Source organism: Chamaea fasciata, unplaced genomic scaffold (assembly GCF_029207755.1).
Source record: "Chamaea fasciata isolate MVZ Bird 193981 ecotype frontalis unplaced genomic scaffold, bChaFas1.0.hap1 SCAF_4, whole genome shotgun sequence".
Taxonomy (NCBI): domain Eukaryota; kingdom Metazoa; phylum Chordata; class Aves; order Passeriformes; family Sylviidae; genus Chamaea; species Chamaea fasciata.
In genome coordinates this window covers 32567023-32584170 of record NW_027094089.1, presented here as the reverse complement: position 1 = coordinate 32584170, position 17148 = coordinate 32567023, and the positions used below count along the sequence as shown (strand labels likewise).

At 43.0% G+C, this 17148-nt stretch overlaps 1 protein-coding gene across 1 annotated transcript in view; it reads left to right on the top strand.

The window, feature by feature from the left end:
• CMYA5 (cardiomyopathy associated 5) overlaps positions 1 to 12454 on the top strand; it is a 46384-nt gene extending 33930 nt beyond the window's left edge. Inside the window, exons 9-13 of the mRNA XM_066181245.1 lie at positions 668 to 812; positions 8684 to 8817; positions 9595 to 9694; positions 10659 to 10835; positions 11683 to 12454. Coding sequence (XP_066037342.1) covers positions 668 to 812; positions 8684 to 8817; positions 9595 to 9694; positions 10659 to 10835; positions 11683 to 11935 — 809 coding nt within the window. The 3' untranslated portion in view covers positions 11936 to 12454. The remainder of the gene's footprint in view (positions 1 to 667; positions 813 to 8683; positions 8818 to 9594; positions 9695 to 10658; positions 10836 to 11682) is intronic.
• Positions 12455 to 17148: the final 4694 nt, after the last annotated feature.

Below are 17148 nucleotides of genomic sequence, written 5' to 3'. Positions count from 1 at the left end.
TGGGAAAAAGCAAGAGAACACAACTGATCCATTTTCAACCATAGTGTTGAATGTGCAGTTTCACACAATAGCTTTTGATTACTTGCAGCTAGTGCATTATTTTATATTCCATTTTCTGTATTGCAGTTGGGCCTGTAGCTCTTAAACAGAATCTTTAAAAAGGAGAAATTACAGGACCGAATTTTAGCATTGCAAAAATAACCAGGACATAATTAAACGGAAAGTCAGCAAAGTCTCCCGGTCATTTTTGCAGCAGCACATTTGTTTCTGATGCAGTTCATGCAGGGCCGGCTGAGGACAGGATTGAGGGGATGCACGGAGAGCTGTAGGCAGTGCTGCCTCGGTGCTCTGCTCCTTGCAGATTGGCAGAAATGAGGAAACATCCCTCGAGGAAAGGCATAAAAATTTACCATTCTTAGGATGTGACAAATGCACAACTATTCACAATGACTTTCCCAGCATGTTTTTATTGCTTGTTTTCCCTGTAATGTAGCCCTCTGCCACTCAAATACAAACAAGCAGAAGAACACCGCTGGATGGGTTTAAAAATAAATAAATAAATAAAATCATCGCGTGGGTTTTCAAGGAGGTGGTTGTTCCTTCCCCTCCAAAGATGGTCCTCGGGCACGCTCCTCGCAGAGCAGCTAACGTGTCGTTGTGTCCCCAGCACCCGCTGTGCCCACTATCAAGGCCGAGGACTGCACCGTGTGTTGGGACACAGCCACTGTCCGCTGGCGTGCCGACTCCCTATCCGCCGAGTCCTTTATCCTGGAGTACTGCCGGCAGCACTCGCCGGAAGGAGAAGGTCTCAGGTCAGTGCCGCGGCCACGAAAGCCCCTGGGTCACGTTAGGCACCGCTGATGACCGTCCCACGGACCGCGCCTCATTACGCAAGAGATTATTCTGCCCGCAGCCACGGGAACAAATCTCCTTCTGTGTGCTGAGGAATTTAAGGGGCAGCCACTAATCTGTGAGATTAGGCTGAGACATAAAAATACTTCCTTTTTATTCTGCTTAACCGGACAATCCCTTTCATTCGGGGCTAAAACCGTGGATATGTTTTGCTGTCTGCAATCAGCCAGAAGTTTCGGGGCTGTGCCGGGCAGGGAAGCAATCGCTGCCCCGGGGCAAGGCAGAGCAGGGCAGCTCAACGGGGAGGCGAGTGATGTAGGAGCATGGCCCAGTTTGCTCCTCGCTTTGTGGAGAACAAGACAGAAGTCATCTCTTGTGCATAGCAAGGGTGATAGGGGTCTCTCAGTAATATTGGTGACCCGTCTGTGCTGTCTTGAACCTGCGTGGAGAGGTCTCCCAATGCACAGCTGACCTCAGTGCTGCCTGGCTGTGCAGGCATGACACAGGCCTCCAAGACTAGCTTTGAAATGCGGGGTGGTGATTGTTTATGCCAGACCCTCTCTGCTTTCCCCTATGCTAAGCCTGTGCTGCATAGGGAAGACGAGGAGGGATGCTGGCATCCCTGAGCCATGTAATTGTGCACTGTGCTGAAATGCAGAGAAAATCGTTGCAGAATCATAGAGTCTTAGAATAGCCTCGGTTGGAAGAGACCTTAAAGATCATCTAGTTCCAACCCCTCAGCTGCAGGCAGGGAATTACATGCTGGTCTGTGTGTCCTTAGGGCTTTGGGATCTTTGTTTGCCTTTTAAGAGCAGAGATAATATTCAAGCAAAATACAGTTGCAAAGGTCTGAGAAATTCTGTGAAGTGGAGAGGGGTGAGTTACCATACAGGACCCTGTGGACAACCCTAAGGTTGTCTTTTTCACCTCCTGAGAAGTGCGATTAATGTCTTCACCTCTGGGCTAATTCACATGGGCATCATGGGTAGAGAGGGAAGGGCTTCGTGCCCTGCAGTCAAAATTAGTTAAGTGGACTGAAGTGTTCATAGCTTTGTAGGAGAGAAGTACAACTGTGAAATTGTGAATGCCTTGCTCCTTACAAAAGTAGGCTGAGAACTGAAATTAAAAATTTCTGTGTAGGTGGGAGACTTTTTATCATGCAGTAGCAGTGTGCTGCATTACTGCAATCAAGGAGAGGTCTCACTCAGTTCTCCTGCCTCTTAGAGGGGCTTACTCTGTTACCTATATATTTCATGATGCCATCAGGTCCCTGTCAACCTTCCAAAGTCACTGTTGGTCAAAAATAATGGAGCTGCTCCCAAAACATAAGTTGGTTGTTTGCCCTTAAATTTCTGTGCTGTTATCTGAAACTGACTTTTTTCTCGAAACTGTGCTGGTTTCTGTAATCCATGAGCAAGGTGTTGATAACACCAAGTGTTTGCTTGTGTGGTGATAAATGTGGCAAATAAGCTTCCAGAACCGACCCTTTTGCTTTCTCGAGTGACCTTGTGTAAAATCTAATGTGTTTATAATTACACTGAGTCACATTTGACTTTTTGGCCTCCCTGCCAGCAGAAGCTGGCCTTTAACTGTGACAAGTATGAAAACTTTCCACAGGACAAAATAATGAATTTTCTCAGAATTGCTATAGTTTAAAATTCTCTATTTGTAGAAGGGCTGGCTTTGACCTCTTTTTGTGTGTCAAAGACAATGTTCTGCCACTTACTTTCTCTGAAAACAATTTCCTCCTTTCTTTTTCCTAAATCAACCCCCTGAGAATAACCTGGAAATCTTCTGTAGTGTCACAAGTTGTTATAGTGATGGAGAAATTTTTTTTAAGATTTCTGTTTAAGGTTTTACATAAAGTTGAGGGGGGAAAAGCTCACTGGTAGATGGAGAACATTGCCTGTATCACTTGTATCCAAGGCCACCAAAGGTGCAATTTAGAATTAGAAATCAACTTGAATAGAAGTCAATCAACTCGGCCAGGAGCCAAGTACCTATATAAAATACAATAAACCCTGACTCTATGCAAGGGTTTTAATTCTCTACTCAGAATTTTGCTCTCAAATCTTCTAGATTCTTCTGTGTTTTTTCCTTGAAAGCTTGGAGTTTGTCCTTTGCAGGTTTCCTGAGCAACATGCATCTTGGGGATCAGCCAAATGTGGAGCCCTCTCATAGACAGCCTGTGTCTTTTGTGCTTTCACAGCCCTGGAGCTAAGCAATTTCCCAGTCCCTGGGTGGGAGTTCAAACACATTTCTCAGCAACCCTAGAAGGTTCTTTCAGTTGCTGCTGTGGGCACAGTGTGAAAGCAGCGGTCAGGAAAGAACATTCAAGAAAAGTTCTGGAGAAGGCAGCATGCTCCCATCCCATAAGGTTGCTCTCACATATGTCATTTTGGAATCTCACCTGAGGTAAAGGACACTGCTGAGGGAGCAAACAGTGAGAAAGGCCCTTATTGAACAGCTAGAGAGAGCCATGTGGTCTAAGTCTGCCCCATGAAAACTTCAGCATGCCACAGGATCACAGTATGGCTGAGGTGGGAAGGGACCTTTGGAGATCACCTAGAGCAACACCCCTGATCAAGCAGGGCCCCCTAGAGCCAATTGCCCAGGATGCTTTTGAATAACTCCAAGAACATCCTTGGAGCAATCCCAGCTCCCCAGGGAGAGAATATGAAGCACATCTGGAAATGAAACATCACTGAAGTCTCCTTTCAAATACTGTCAAGAAACAAAACAAACCAAGCAAACAAAAAACTACAAACACCCAAAATCATACAAAAAACCCTACCAACCAACAAAAAGATCTCAACCCAAATCTATATTTTCCCTTCTCCTTTCTCTCTTCTCGCCTCCTTGCCACCTGAGGGACATGATTTCATATAACATCATCTTAAATCTTCAGCAAAAATGAATCCCTGTCCTGCTGCAGTGGTTTTAAAGCTCCTTCCCAGGTTGAATCTTTTTCCAGAATCTTTATGAGTGATGCTTTGAAATGTTTCTTTCAGTTTCAAGAGCTCTGCTATTTTCTCACTGTTCAGCCTCTTTGTGTTGAGAAGTCAATGGAGTTGTGGGTGGAAGATGAAAAGCTGTGAGAAATGTAGTCCAGGGATTAGGTATGTAGGCTGTTCAGATGGAAAGCCTGTGTCACATCATGAGGAATCTGTAAGACTCAGGGAGGCAGAAACAAGTGAAGTATGTGGTGAGCTTGTGAAAGTGGAAGTTACTGAATGTCATCCTCTCTGACAGTGCAAGACCGGCACTTCTAGGGAATTAAATTTCCATCTTCCTTATGGAGCAAGTCTAATGCTGGAACAAGAGGAGCAAGTCTCCCTCCTCTTTCATTGCCCACATGATAGTCCTGGTGGCTCAGGAAACAGGGTGTTGGAAACACAGAACCTTCCTTCCCTCTAACTCTGCCAATTGCAGATAGCAGCAAGCAGGGGGTGTTTTGGTGACCTAATCCCAAAACAGTCTGAGCTGGGGGAGGGGAGGGGAGGGGAGGGGAGGGGAGGGGAGGGGAGGGGAGGGGAGGGGAGGGGAGGGGAGGGGAGGGGAGGGGAGGGGAGGGGAGGGGAGGGGAGGGGAGGGGAGGAGAGGAGAGGAGAGGAGAGGAGAGGAGAGGAGAGGAGAGGAGAGGAGAGGAGAGGAGAGGAGAGGAGAGGAGAGGAGAGGAGAGGAGAGGAGAGGAGAGGAGAGGAGAGGAGAGGAGAGGAGAGGAGAGGAGAGGAGAGGAGAGGAGAGGAGAGGAGAGGAGAGGAGAGGAGAGGAGAGGAGAGGAGAGGAGAGGAGAGGAGAGGAGAGGAGAGGAGAGGAGAGGAGAGGAGAGGAGAGGAGAGGAGAGGAATACAGCACAGCTGGGAGCAAACTCAGAGCTATTTGCTCTTTATTTTTAGCTTCAAGAGCTTTTTTCCACTCATGGTGCACTCTTTCTGTGTGCTTCCACATGTATCTTGAGAAGCTTGCATACTTTCACCCTAACTCCGTATCAGTGATAGCAGCATAGCTCTGGAGGTACTGTTTCAGTGGGATCTTGGGGGTGGAAATGACAATTATAGCACAGAGGGTGTTGTGAATCACTGCAAGGCATATCGTTTGCTGGGTACAGGCGATATTAAAAAAATATCCCCTAGATGTTGTTTCCTTTAAATAAATGAGGATGCTGATGAGAGAAATGAGCATGAAAACACAGCATCAAATTTCCCTAAAACCAGAGAAATCACAGATTTAGCAGAAAACTGCTACTATAATATTCCTTGGCAAGTTAAAGGTGAAGGAGCATGCAAGTCCTTTTTGTTCTGCTTTAAAAAGCATGTACCTGATATTTGGAGAGTGGATTTTCAGTCTTACAAATTCCTCTTACAATGAGAGGGATTGTGAGGAAATACTTGAAGCAATTTAACTTCAAATTCTTCTTGACTTTCTAGGTACTAACTTTTGTATCAACGATACCAAGAAATTGAGAGGACAGTGTAAATAAAATACCATTTAATCTAAAGGCCAGGATGCCTCACGCTTTGATAACAACATTATTACATTTCAAATCATCTCTAAAGTGGGCAGGTGTATATAAAGTAGGAACTATCTGACATTAGAAATGCTGTAGGTGGATTTCTTTTTATTTCAAAATTACAGTTCACTGCTTAAGGTGAGCTTGAGGAAGATCCATCTGCAGTGCTTGTTTCAAGAAATCAGAAATGAAACAGCCTTCCACCAACACAGTCAGGATGCATTTTCCCTCGCCTTCTCCTACACATAACCTGTATGCTGTAAGCTAAGCACTAATCATACCTTCTCCTCATCCTTGCTTTTGCAGAGTCAATCTAAAGCATGATAAACTCCTGTGATTGCTGGGGAGCCTCAATATTCACTCTCCCCCTTCACCCTACACTCTAGACAGGAGAGGCAACAGATAGCAAGACCTATTTCTTCTTTGCATGCAGATTCTTTTGCGCTTGGATCTGGCTCAGAATGTAGCAAGTGAAATTCCTTCTTGTCAGCATATTCTGTTTCATTAGTTGGCAGCAGCAGGACTGTTTTTAAGCCTTAATCATAGCTAAAATTGATGGGCTCTTATTCTTAGGCAGCTTAAAGCTGGCTGAAATAGATTACCAAGCAGAGAATGCTATTAGAAAATCTGATCACCGTTTTACAGTCCAGATCTGCTTGAAGTCAAGATTTTTCTGTCTCACTATTACAACTGAAAAGCAACATGCTATTGCCCTCTGGTTTAAACACGCATCCAAATTCTTATCTGGGGAATTTTGTATTTGTAAGAGACCTAAGTCTGAACTTTGATTGCTGACCCAACTCTGCAAATGACTGGACCCAACATGTTCTCTAAATTCCTATAAGATACTTCTGGGATCCACACTCCAGAATATGAATACCCCATGTCTACTCATTATACCACAATGTAAATGTCTAATTGAATTTAGAAATTATTTTGTGTTTTATTATTTAATCGTCTGAAAAATAGTACATAGTACAAAAATAAGATCTCCTAATTTCTTTGGAAGGATACTGACTTACATGATATTTTCCAGAAGACAGAAGAAGGAGGCATGTACAGGGCATCACTGTGCTTAAGGCATGCTGATCTACAGAGTGCCACAGACAGCTTTCAAGGAATAGCTTAGCATATCCTCTTTTCATCTCACTTGTAACTCTTTGCTCAAAACTCCTCTCTGGTGGTCTGCGCTTCAGATTCACATCAAACACGTCAGTGTGCTGCCTTTAAGGAACAGATTGGGTAAGTCTTGCCTAGGAAGCATGGGCAGATTTCTTCAAAGCTTAGTTGCCTACTTCTTTTCCCTTATCTCCACTTCTATCCTGTTTTTCCTTTCTCCCAAATCTTTCACATTTGCCTCCTTTCTCAGTTTCCGTCTTGCTGCTTTCTTCAACCCATCATTTTTTTTCTCTTGTCGCCTGTACTCAAGTCTAAAGAGCTTGTGTTCTCATCAGTCAATTCATCAGGTTACACTTCTTCCCTAAACCTTTCAGCCTGCTGTGCTGTCAGTGCCTTGCTGAAGTGGTCTTCCAGTCAGGACCTGGGTGAATCATGAGGGTGAAGCAAACCATGCAATTTCTACCATTTCTCTTTACTGCATCAGTTCAGCATTAATGTAACATATTCCCTGAAAGCAGCATAGTCTTGTGCTGATCACACCGGAGCCCCAAACTCTCTGAAATTCTTTTAAATTGAAGGAACAGATCAGAGAAGCACCCCGTGCAATCATTCTTAATGACAACTGTCAGTGCAAAATACCTGTCACAGACTAATAAGGAAGACAGACCAGTCTTTTCTGAAGATGTCATCCTCCTAGAAAGAGGTCTGTGTGGTGTAAGCAGGAATCTGGTGTACTAAGAGCTCTGAGATTTTACCTCGATGTGATAAATGCGGCAGAAGCAGGCATGTGAAAAATCCCGATGGATGAGCACCGATTATTCCTCAGTTTGTACTGCTCTCTGGTGGGATATATGCGTTAAAACAGTCACCCCTAATGAATAGCAACGATCCGTTCTGACTGCTGACTCTCTTGCCTTACCTCCTCTGGGGTCAGGTCCTCCAGGAATTTGCGCTGGAAAAACTAATTTATTTAGTCTAGCTTCTCACAGAGGCGTTGCTTGCCACCGTGTAGAGAGACCATTGCGGGCTCCACTCTCAAACCTGAGGTGGAAAGGAAAGTGTTTTGCTCACTCTCTGTGGGCAGGTCTCCCATTTTGGAATATAAATACTTGCCTTGTAGATTCCTAAGAGCACTTTTTGGAGGAAATTGCCTGCTTTATACAGATAAACAGTCTTTACCTGCAGGCATACAATGCAGAGTGTGTATATTGTGTGGCTTTGCTGTTATCATAAGAGGCAAAAAATGAGGAAAATCAAGATCTAGTGCAAGAGAATTTGTTAAGCCAATCTTTCCTACTGCTGTCAATGTACAAAGTAAAATGGCATCTTTCTATCCATCCAAAATGCTTTCACTGGTACTTAGAAGCACCTGTGGAGCAGATTGAGTGGGTGCTGACTCCTGCTTTCTAGCAGTGTGTCAAGACACCAGGGTAGAGGATGTGAGGGCTGGAGTTTTTGAGGCACTGCACTTGGGAGCACAGTCAAAGCAGTGAACTGTGTGAAGGCAGCTCCTCTGCTTTGCCTCCTGCAAAACTGCCCTGTTAGAGTGTGTGGTGCCACAACAAAGACAGAGCCCAGGCTTAGCTGTTGAAGGATTTTTGAGTGAGGAGTTCCTAATTGGAAGTTAATCACCATTCTATGATGGTTCTACGATGAAGAGCATGATTTCTGTGCTGCCTCAGATAAAGATATCAATTCTTTTGGACTTGTAGCATGTTGCCAGATAGTAAAGCACAAGTTATTCAGTGTCATGTAACTGGTTAATTAAAAGGTGGGATTTTTCTTCAGAAACTTGCCCATTTTGTAAAAAAAAAAAAAAAAAAAAGCAGACTTTTCACAGGAAGCAGATGAGGATTTGACTCTGTGCTGCTTATATTTTATGTGATGAATTATGCCATAAAACAATCATAACGTGATCATCACATCAAATGACTGCACTGGGTGATAAGGTGGTTCAGGACCAAAGGCCTCAAACTTTGTCAGGCAAAGTGAAGACAATCCCTCAAGTGAAATGCTGAAGCTCCTACACAACTCAGTTGCTTGTGAAAACAGTGTATGCCTTTCTCATTTGGAGTTTCTGTATGGTGTTTGTTATTTCAGTAATAAACAATACAGTTAGGGAACTTAGCTGTTGGCATAAAATAATCTCCCCTAGCTTGGATACCTGCATATGTTTTAATGCACCTTCAACATTTGCAGATCTTTCGCTGGGATAAAGAAACCTGAACTGAAAGTATCCCTGGAGCCCAATGTGAACTATTTCTTCTACTTGAGGGCTGTCAACCCATTTGGGATGAGTGAACAAAGTGAAGCAGCTCTCATCTCAACTAAAGGTAGATGATCAATTCCTGATGTCAAAACAATGGGATGGAAGGGCAAAGTATCCAAACTTTTTTTTTTTTTTAATTATTCCTGAAGTTCCCAGTATGGTTGTGACCAAGTTATTGAAGTTTTTTTCTTGTTAACTCAAATTTATATTAGTTTTTTCTGCTTAAAATTAGCCTAATCAGAACTACTTCACTTGAAGTTTGTATATTTTTTGTCCTGTGTAAAACTGGTGTGACCTCAGAAGCAAAAATGTTGAATTCTGTCAGAGAGATTAAATGATTAAGTATTCTTCAGGGATCTCAGTTTGCTTGAATCTGACAGAGCACAATCAGATAAAAGTTGTCATGACCTTAAAGAAAATCTCTCACAATTAAAACCTAATGGATTTTGAGTGATGAGGAAGCATTCAAAGCAGTTTTAAAATGTAATGGATGATTCAAACACTAAGATTTCCAGATAAATAATGTTATGTATGGTTCTTCCAAATCAGCCTCAAAATTAAAATTTGCTATTTTGAAAATAGGAATTGATTGAAAATTATTCAAACTTCTTGCATACTCTTAAAGACCTCTTTATCATCTATCTGCATTTCTGAGCTTTAGACTGCTGTCTCAGCTTGCAAGACACCTTGCATTTGCATCTGATTTTCTGTCACTCCTACCTGCCAGCAGAAACAACCCTGCCCAGCTAAAATGGCTGTAATTGTTGCTTAACATTTTAGGACTCATGTCAAAAATGACAGCCTCTCAGATCTGATGTTTCTTTGTCATGAATTGTAACAGGAACTCGTTTTCGCCTGCTGAGTGACACAGCACATCCTGCATTGCAAATCTCTTCTAATGCAACAGTGATCCACCTTCCTGAAAAAACCAAACTCACTGGGTGAGTAGCAGTATGATGATCAAAACCATCCTATGGAGTTTGGAATGGATGCCTCACTTTATTTTTTTGCCAATAGTCATCTTTCACATGACACTGATTTTGTAGAAGAACTGAATCATTTTGGGCATGCTACCTCTGGACTTCATGTGATTGACCCTCCCACCCCTTTCAAACACTGCAACATCTCAGTAAAATCAGTGGTGGGATTGATGTAGGTACTGGGGAAAGTTCAGTGTCACACTAAGGAATGGCCAGGAAGTCGAAGGCAGTGGTACCTACTTGGACTGCTTGATTTATTTCAGCCCATTGTCACCACTTAATCCATCAGAGTCACAAAGCAATTTTTTGCTGCCCTGAGAAGGCCAGCTTTGTGGGCTTAGCTTTCAATACATTGTGGATAGAAGTAATCCATCTTCCATAGTTTGCTTCTCTCCCAAGGGCATTATTGTTGATGTTTTCCAAAGTATTTGTGGCTTTGGAGAACTAGGAAGTGCTCCTGGGATATGTGAACATGATTGTACCAGGCTAGCTCTATCCATTGAGAACATTGCAGGGGGGTTGACATATTGATATCAGTCCTAGGACAAGCACAGGTCCACTTGTATAACTTGTGCCATACTGATATGGCTTTTTAAAAGGTGATGAGAATTTACTGGTTTAAGCACTTTTTGTTGCTGTTACCACTGAATGTACACAAGATGTTTGTGACTATGTCTGCATAAAACCGCCAGACTTTCTAGTTTGAACAAGACTTCTAAATTTGATATCTTTTAGATAAGTCTGTCTCAGTGCAAAGATGAAAAGACTCTAAGTTAAATCTTTGCTAAAACTCTGCAGTTAGAACAACAGAGTGCAATTCAGTAGTAATTTTATGTGATGCTTCATGATTTGACTGAACAAAATATCACAATATGGTTTGTCTAACACCACACTTTCTTTACTGTATTGCCTCTTCCACAAACAGGTTTCCTTCAGTCCTGGGTGAACTGCTGCCTGCTCAGGGATGTCATTACTGGGAAATTGTTGTCTCTGCCTGCAGAAGCTACAGGATTGGAATTTGCTATGAGGCAATAACACAGAGCAATGTCCTGGGATTGAGTGATACCTCCTGGTGCATGAGGTGCTGTCCTACACAAACCAGGTAAAGAGAACTGTCTTCTCAAGTCTGGTGACTTGGGAAGTTACTTGTCCTTCATGAAAATAAAGCTGGCCAGCCACAAGAATCATAAAAGCAGAAAGGATTCTTCTGCTTCCTTTATGAAAATTTGAATAATAAGAAAAGGTTATTTATATAAGATTTTTAGACCTCCTCTTAGTTCAATATGTCTTATAAAGCATCTTAAAATAAAATTAAACTCAAGCAGATGATTTTAGCACCCTTCATCCAGACAGTGAATAAAACTTAAAGAACTAGTTTGTTGCTGCTCATATCCTGATTTGCTTCACTCAGCCCCAGCAAGTATATTGATTTCCATAAATGCAGCCCTTTTAGAACCTACTTCCATCTGCAGGAGAAGTCAAGACTTGATAAGGAATGTTTTCTCCTGCCTTGTCCTTCACTCCCCTGCCACTGTGGCAGGACTGCAGGATGCTGGGGTAGTCTGTGTTATCAGGCCAGTGCCAGGCTGCTTGGAGTTTTGTAAGGCACCACCCTGCTGCTTTGTAGAGGTGCTCTTGATCTAAACAACTGTACTTTTTTCAGTGTGAAATCCTGTAGATGTATGAACATTTCTAGCTAAATGAAACATCCAAGAGGCTTTTTTTTCCTACAAGTCCAAAGATGCCAAGTGAAAAGACTTGTCAGGATGCCAGGCAGGGCTTGAAGTGATGCCACATTTGCTTTGCCAACGTACCAAGCAAAATGCTGCAGCCACGTGATAGGCTGCTGTATGCAGTCACCTGTTAATAGATGGGAATTAAACTGCAGGTTATTTCTGGTAAATTGCTATGGGGAGGCTCACTGTATTCTGGTTTCCATTTTCCTGCAGCTTTCTTTACAGATTTCTTCACACTGGTGTGATGAGTGATGTCCATGTGACGGAACACCTGGCCAGGATCGGCATCCTGTTGGATTACAGTAGTGGCAGGCTATTGTTCTTCAATGCAGAGAGAGGACTGGTGCTGTTTGCCATCAGGCACAAATTCACTGATGCTGCTCACCCAGCCTTTGCCCTGGAGAAGGCAGGAGTGCTTACCCTGCACACGGGAATGGAGCTGCCGGAGTTTGTGAAGCAGAGCTAATCTCCTGCTTCACAGTTTCCAGAAAACTGGGAAATACAGCATCAGGGGATAGAGAGAGGAAGAGGTATGCCAGGAAGGGATAGCTAGTCTTCACTGATGCATGCTACGTGCACAGCTCTCCTTCACATCATTGTGTAATTGTAGTTACTGCTCAGGTACATAATCACGCTGAACCGGGAGAAAATCGACTCCTTCAGATGGGGCATGCACCTAGTAATACACAGAGCAGTACTTCCAAGGGGATAAAGAGGTTTCGTTAGCTATGATAGTGCTAGCTGTCTTTTTAAAGTTAATTATGAACCCGTGTATCAAATAAATGCATTTCTCACCGCAATACATGAAAGTCATGGTTTCGTCCTTTGCCAGGACTGTCAGAGCCTGAATCCAAGATGACGTGTTTGGAAAATGTATACAAATTTCAACAACAGAAACATGCTGCAGATTGATATATCCTGTGACATAGGTTGCCAACTCTTTAATGCACAAATTAAGAAAATTTGGTCACATGGAGAGTCTCATGTTTGCAACATGAGGGAGTCCCAAGCTAGTTCTTCATATCAGATATGCCGAGTCTGAGTATGGCACACCTACCTACCCTGCTCACAGCAGACTAAGGGCTACCTGACTGTGTCAGTAAATATCTGTGCTTGTGAGTAGCTACTCATGAAACACAGGTGTAAGGAAACTTGATAGTAGTGGTAAAACTTCTCCCTTGTGTTTTTCATCCTCAGTGTGTTGGGTCAGTGGTTTTGATAGTGAAAGAAAGATTGCTATGCAGGACATTGTGGATGACCACTTTTCTGTCACTGTTTTTTGCCTTTGCTCTTATAAATTTGATGCTCCTAATTTCATGTTTATGTACATTTTCCTGCATCTGCCCTGCTCTTTATTGTTATCCACACTAGAACCAGCAACATGGCAGTGAGGTGCAGTGTTCCAGGGCCACCAAAACAGGCCGGCTAAAATTGGTTTATGTCAGGGCAGGAGTAGAATGCTGATTTTTCTCCTTGGCTTTTTCAACCCAAGTACTTCACACATTGGTGGTATGGCTGTCCTTCTTCCTGTCTCAGGCTGAAGGCACAAATGCCAGTGGTGCTGAACTCCAGTGAGTGCTGGAGGAAATTAATCTTGAAGCAGGCAGGCAATGTTTTCATGCCATGCCTGCTCTGGAGATTTCTGCCTCAGGGGTCTCTGTGACCAGACTCATTTATGAGCTTAGCTGAAGAGCTGTACTTTCCAAATTAAAACAGGTTTCAGGAGTGTAACAGAGTTTGCGGCTGAAATGAGGAGTTAAATGAGTTACAATGAAGCTTCTGCTTTTTATGCTTAGAAAAGGTGCCTGCTGCTGTTGGTTTATTTATGATTTAACACCAGCAAGTCATGTGTTTTCTGCTCCAGCCTGCTATATGCTTGTCGTCCCACGAGAGCCACAATCCAGTCTGTCATAGCAAGCTCGGGCAAGCCCGAGCTTGGTTAAGGCAACACAAAGAGGATCCTGTGACCATGCATTTTAAGCTGGAGCTCTTTCTGGCATTTCAATAAAATGGTGCCAGTTCTGAGTCCCTGTCAGGGAGAGAGTGAAATAAAATAGCAGGATTGTGCCCTGTTGGCTCAAGTGAGAGTTTTGCAGAGGTGTGGAGGATGGTGAGAAAAGGTCCAAGATTAATTGGGAAAGAAAGACAGAGAGGGTCTTGGGGGTAGCATTACTCTGAAGGCTGAAGAGGAGGAGGCAACAGAAGGTAGGCTGGAAACTCACACAAAGCAGATGGTGATAAACTAAGATGCAGGTCAGTGGTGTCAGCAGGGTGTGTTCCTCAGGTTCCTGCAGCCAGTGAGCTCACCAAAGGTTTGACTACCTCCAGAGCTTTATGTGGTTCTTAGAAGTAAGCCAGAAATATCCCAGTACTGGCCTATCTTACCTGTGCCCTCCTCACCCTGATCGCTGTCATTCCAAAAGTGGGATTGCTTCATGGACACCAATATGATACATTGAGAAGGGGAGAGACAGTGATAAAAGGAGAATAAAATGACAAGAAATTATCTGTTTGTTTTTTTTTTTCAATGAAGGCAAGAAGAAATTGCCTTGTCAAAGCAACTATGTATTAGTAATTAGTGATTTTAAAATGAAAAGTGAAAGCTTTGTCTATTGCCAGACATTATCACTGAGGTACTACCACAGCACCTGAGCTTAGCAGAATGTTTTTATTGAAGGCACCTAATTCTTAGAAATATTTGGTTAATTTCAAAAATGGCCTGTCTTCTTGATTAATTTTATATAAGGTGCACGTTTTAGATTGAACATTATCAAAAAAATATATTTACTGTTTATGTGAAAGCTGGGTAAGTATTTTAAAAAGAAAGTGTCACTCAGAGAGCTTAAACAGTACTCATTTGAATGTCTAAATGTGGTCTGCTTTAAGCTGTGCCAGATGAAGAAGTCCTGTTCAGAAAAATGGAACAAAGTGTGCACTAAACGGGAAACTATATGCAAGTTAAGATTCAATACAAGGAAAAAACTTGTATTAGTGAAGAAAGCAGACTCTGAAAGCCACAGCTAAGCTGCTAGGACTTAGAGTATATGGTGCAAACTCTCCTGGCCTTGGAAAGCTCTGCTGTAATATTTTACCTTCCTGATTGGTATTAGGCTCAGAAACTTACTTTCCAGAAGTTGACTGTCCTTAAACACTTCAGTGTATAGTGCAGACCATACAACGTGGCATTCAGGTGAACCGAGACTTGATGTTTGTTGCACTCACTTTTTCCTGATGATTGTGGCTTGTATACTGGAAGAAAAAGACAAAAAAGTCCCAGTAGCTATTTTTTTTTGTTGTGGTTGATGAATTTAGCATTTAGAAATACCTCAAACCCAGCAAATAATGTCACGTAACTTGGTTGATAATCACTAAGACTTCATGAAAATATTGAGAGGGTTGTGCCATGTCTGTACACAGCCTAGTCATCCTTCCATACTTAGAACAACATTTTAAAAGTTACACAAATGTCTGTAAAAGAGTTCACCAGTAATTTGGGGTTTATTTTCATCCTGAAGTACAAAAGCTGATGCCTAATAATGTAAGCATTGTTAATAAATAATTGGACTGACCTGAAACACATTGCATTAAAAGGAACAATTTCCTCTTGCTTCATCAGATTTTAGATTGGGTTTGTATATGCCTGTGCACTGAGATGAGAATATAGGCTTGACCAAAAAGACAGAAGCATTTATTTCTGCTGTCAGAACAGGGCTGAACTGAAATATTGCTAGTATCAGTTGTATTGATCCACAAACCCTGCTTAGGTCAGTCTGCCCCAGGGAGAATTTCATGCTCCTGTGCAACGTCAGGTGGACGTTGGCAATGCGTCTGCAAACTGCAGCACATGTGCTGCTTCTATGCTTTCAGGAACCCCTCTGCTCTTGAAATTGCTGGTTTTTCAGTGTGATTGGTACTGAAAATGGTCAAGTAATGCCTTATTTTACAAAAGAGGTACATTAACCCCCCCACCCCGACCACCGTTGTTGAAATCTGTGGGCATATTATCACTAAATCTGTTGTACGACAGATACTCAATAAGTTGTTGCTAAATCCACAGTCCTGTGATATTGCCTGTGATATACATGTGAAATATTATTTCCATTAGCATTGCAGGGGTTTTTAATAGGTATAGATGGATTCAATAGATTTTTAATAGATAAAGATTTAAAAGTAATGTGAAATTAGGATCTTTCAAACCATTCTCAGTTCAGACTAACAAGTAGGACTTCTAGCATGTTAAATTTGATTTGAAAAATCACATTCTGTAGTGTAATTAGAATTGCATTACTATCATTTTACTGTTGGATTTACTAGCTATAGAGAATCCCAGTATGCTCAGACAGTCACAGAACCACCAAGGAAGAGGGAGCAACTCTTCCACTTCCAGCCTTGTGCTGTGGAAGAGATACTAAGCTAATAAAGTATCTACATTTTTCATGGTAAGTTTGTCCAGTTTTACGGCACAATGAAAAGTAATATTTGTTGACCAAAGATTACTCTGCAGGACAGTTCCTGCTGGCCACAGGTTGAAAAGAAATGGAACAGATTTCTACCCTGGACATTGAAGATTGTCTAGCTCAAACCACCATGCCATGGACAGGGACACCTTTCACTAGACCACATTCCTCAGAGTTCCACCCAGCCTGGTCGGGGCCACTTGCAGGGATGGGGCATCCACTACCTCTCTTGGCAACCTATTCCAGTGCTTTTCCCTCACTTAAAGATTTTCTTCCTAATATCTAATCTAAACCTGCCTTTCTTCAGTTTAAAGCCATTTCCCCTTGTCCTGTCACTGCATGCCCTGTTCAAAAGTCCTCCTACTAGCTCTCTTGTAGGCTTCCTTGAGGTACTGGAAGGTGCTATAGGATCTCCCCAGAGCCTAGTCTTCTCTAGACTGAACAATCCCAACTCTCTCATCCTGTCCTCAAACCAGAGGTGCTCCATTCCTCTGATCATCTCTGTGGCCCTCCTCTGAACTTGTTCCAGGTCTTCATTAGAATTAGCCCCAGAGGTGGGCACAGCACTCCAGGTAGAGTGCTCATAGCCTTATGAGAGTGGCAGAGCAGAATCACCTCTCTGGTGGGCTGCTGGCCATGCTGGTTTTGATGCAGCTCAGAATGGTGCTGGTTTTTTGGGCTGTAAGTGCATATTGCTGGGCCCTGCTGAGCTTCTTGTCCATAAATATCCCCAGGTCCTTCTTGTCAGGGCTGTTCTCTGTCCATCCTCCACCCAGCCTCTACTTGCGTTTGGGATTTCCCTGGCCCAAGTGCAGGGCCTTGCACTTTTCCTTGTTGTACTTCATGAGTTTTGCACAGGCCTATCTGCCAAGCCTGTCCAGATTCCTCTGGATTGCATTCCCTCCCTCCCAGGGGTGGAATAGACTTCATATCTTGATGCTAACAGCAAACCTGTCATCAGCAAATTCTCAAGTGAATTTCCATTCTGGAATCCCTTCTGGAGTCACCTCTGCAGAAACAATACTGTCCTTTTCAGGACTTGTTTTACAAGCACTCTGTATTTCTGATACACAGTGTTCTGAGCCTTGAGGAAGCAGTGCTGCAAGCAGAGGGGTCACTGACAGCACTGTCAGCTGAGCTTCCTCCTGCCAGGCTGTTAGCAGACTGCTGAGGAGTGAGGGGGGGAGAGCTGGGCCCAGCCACAACAGGATCAGGAGGGAAC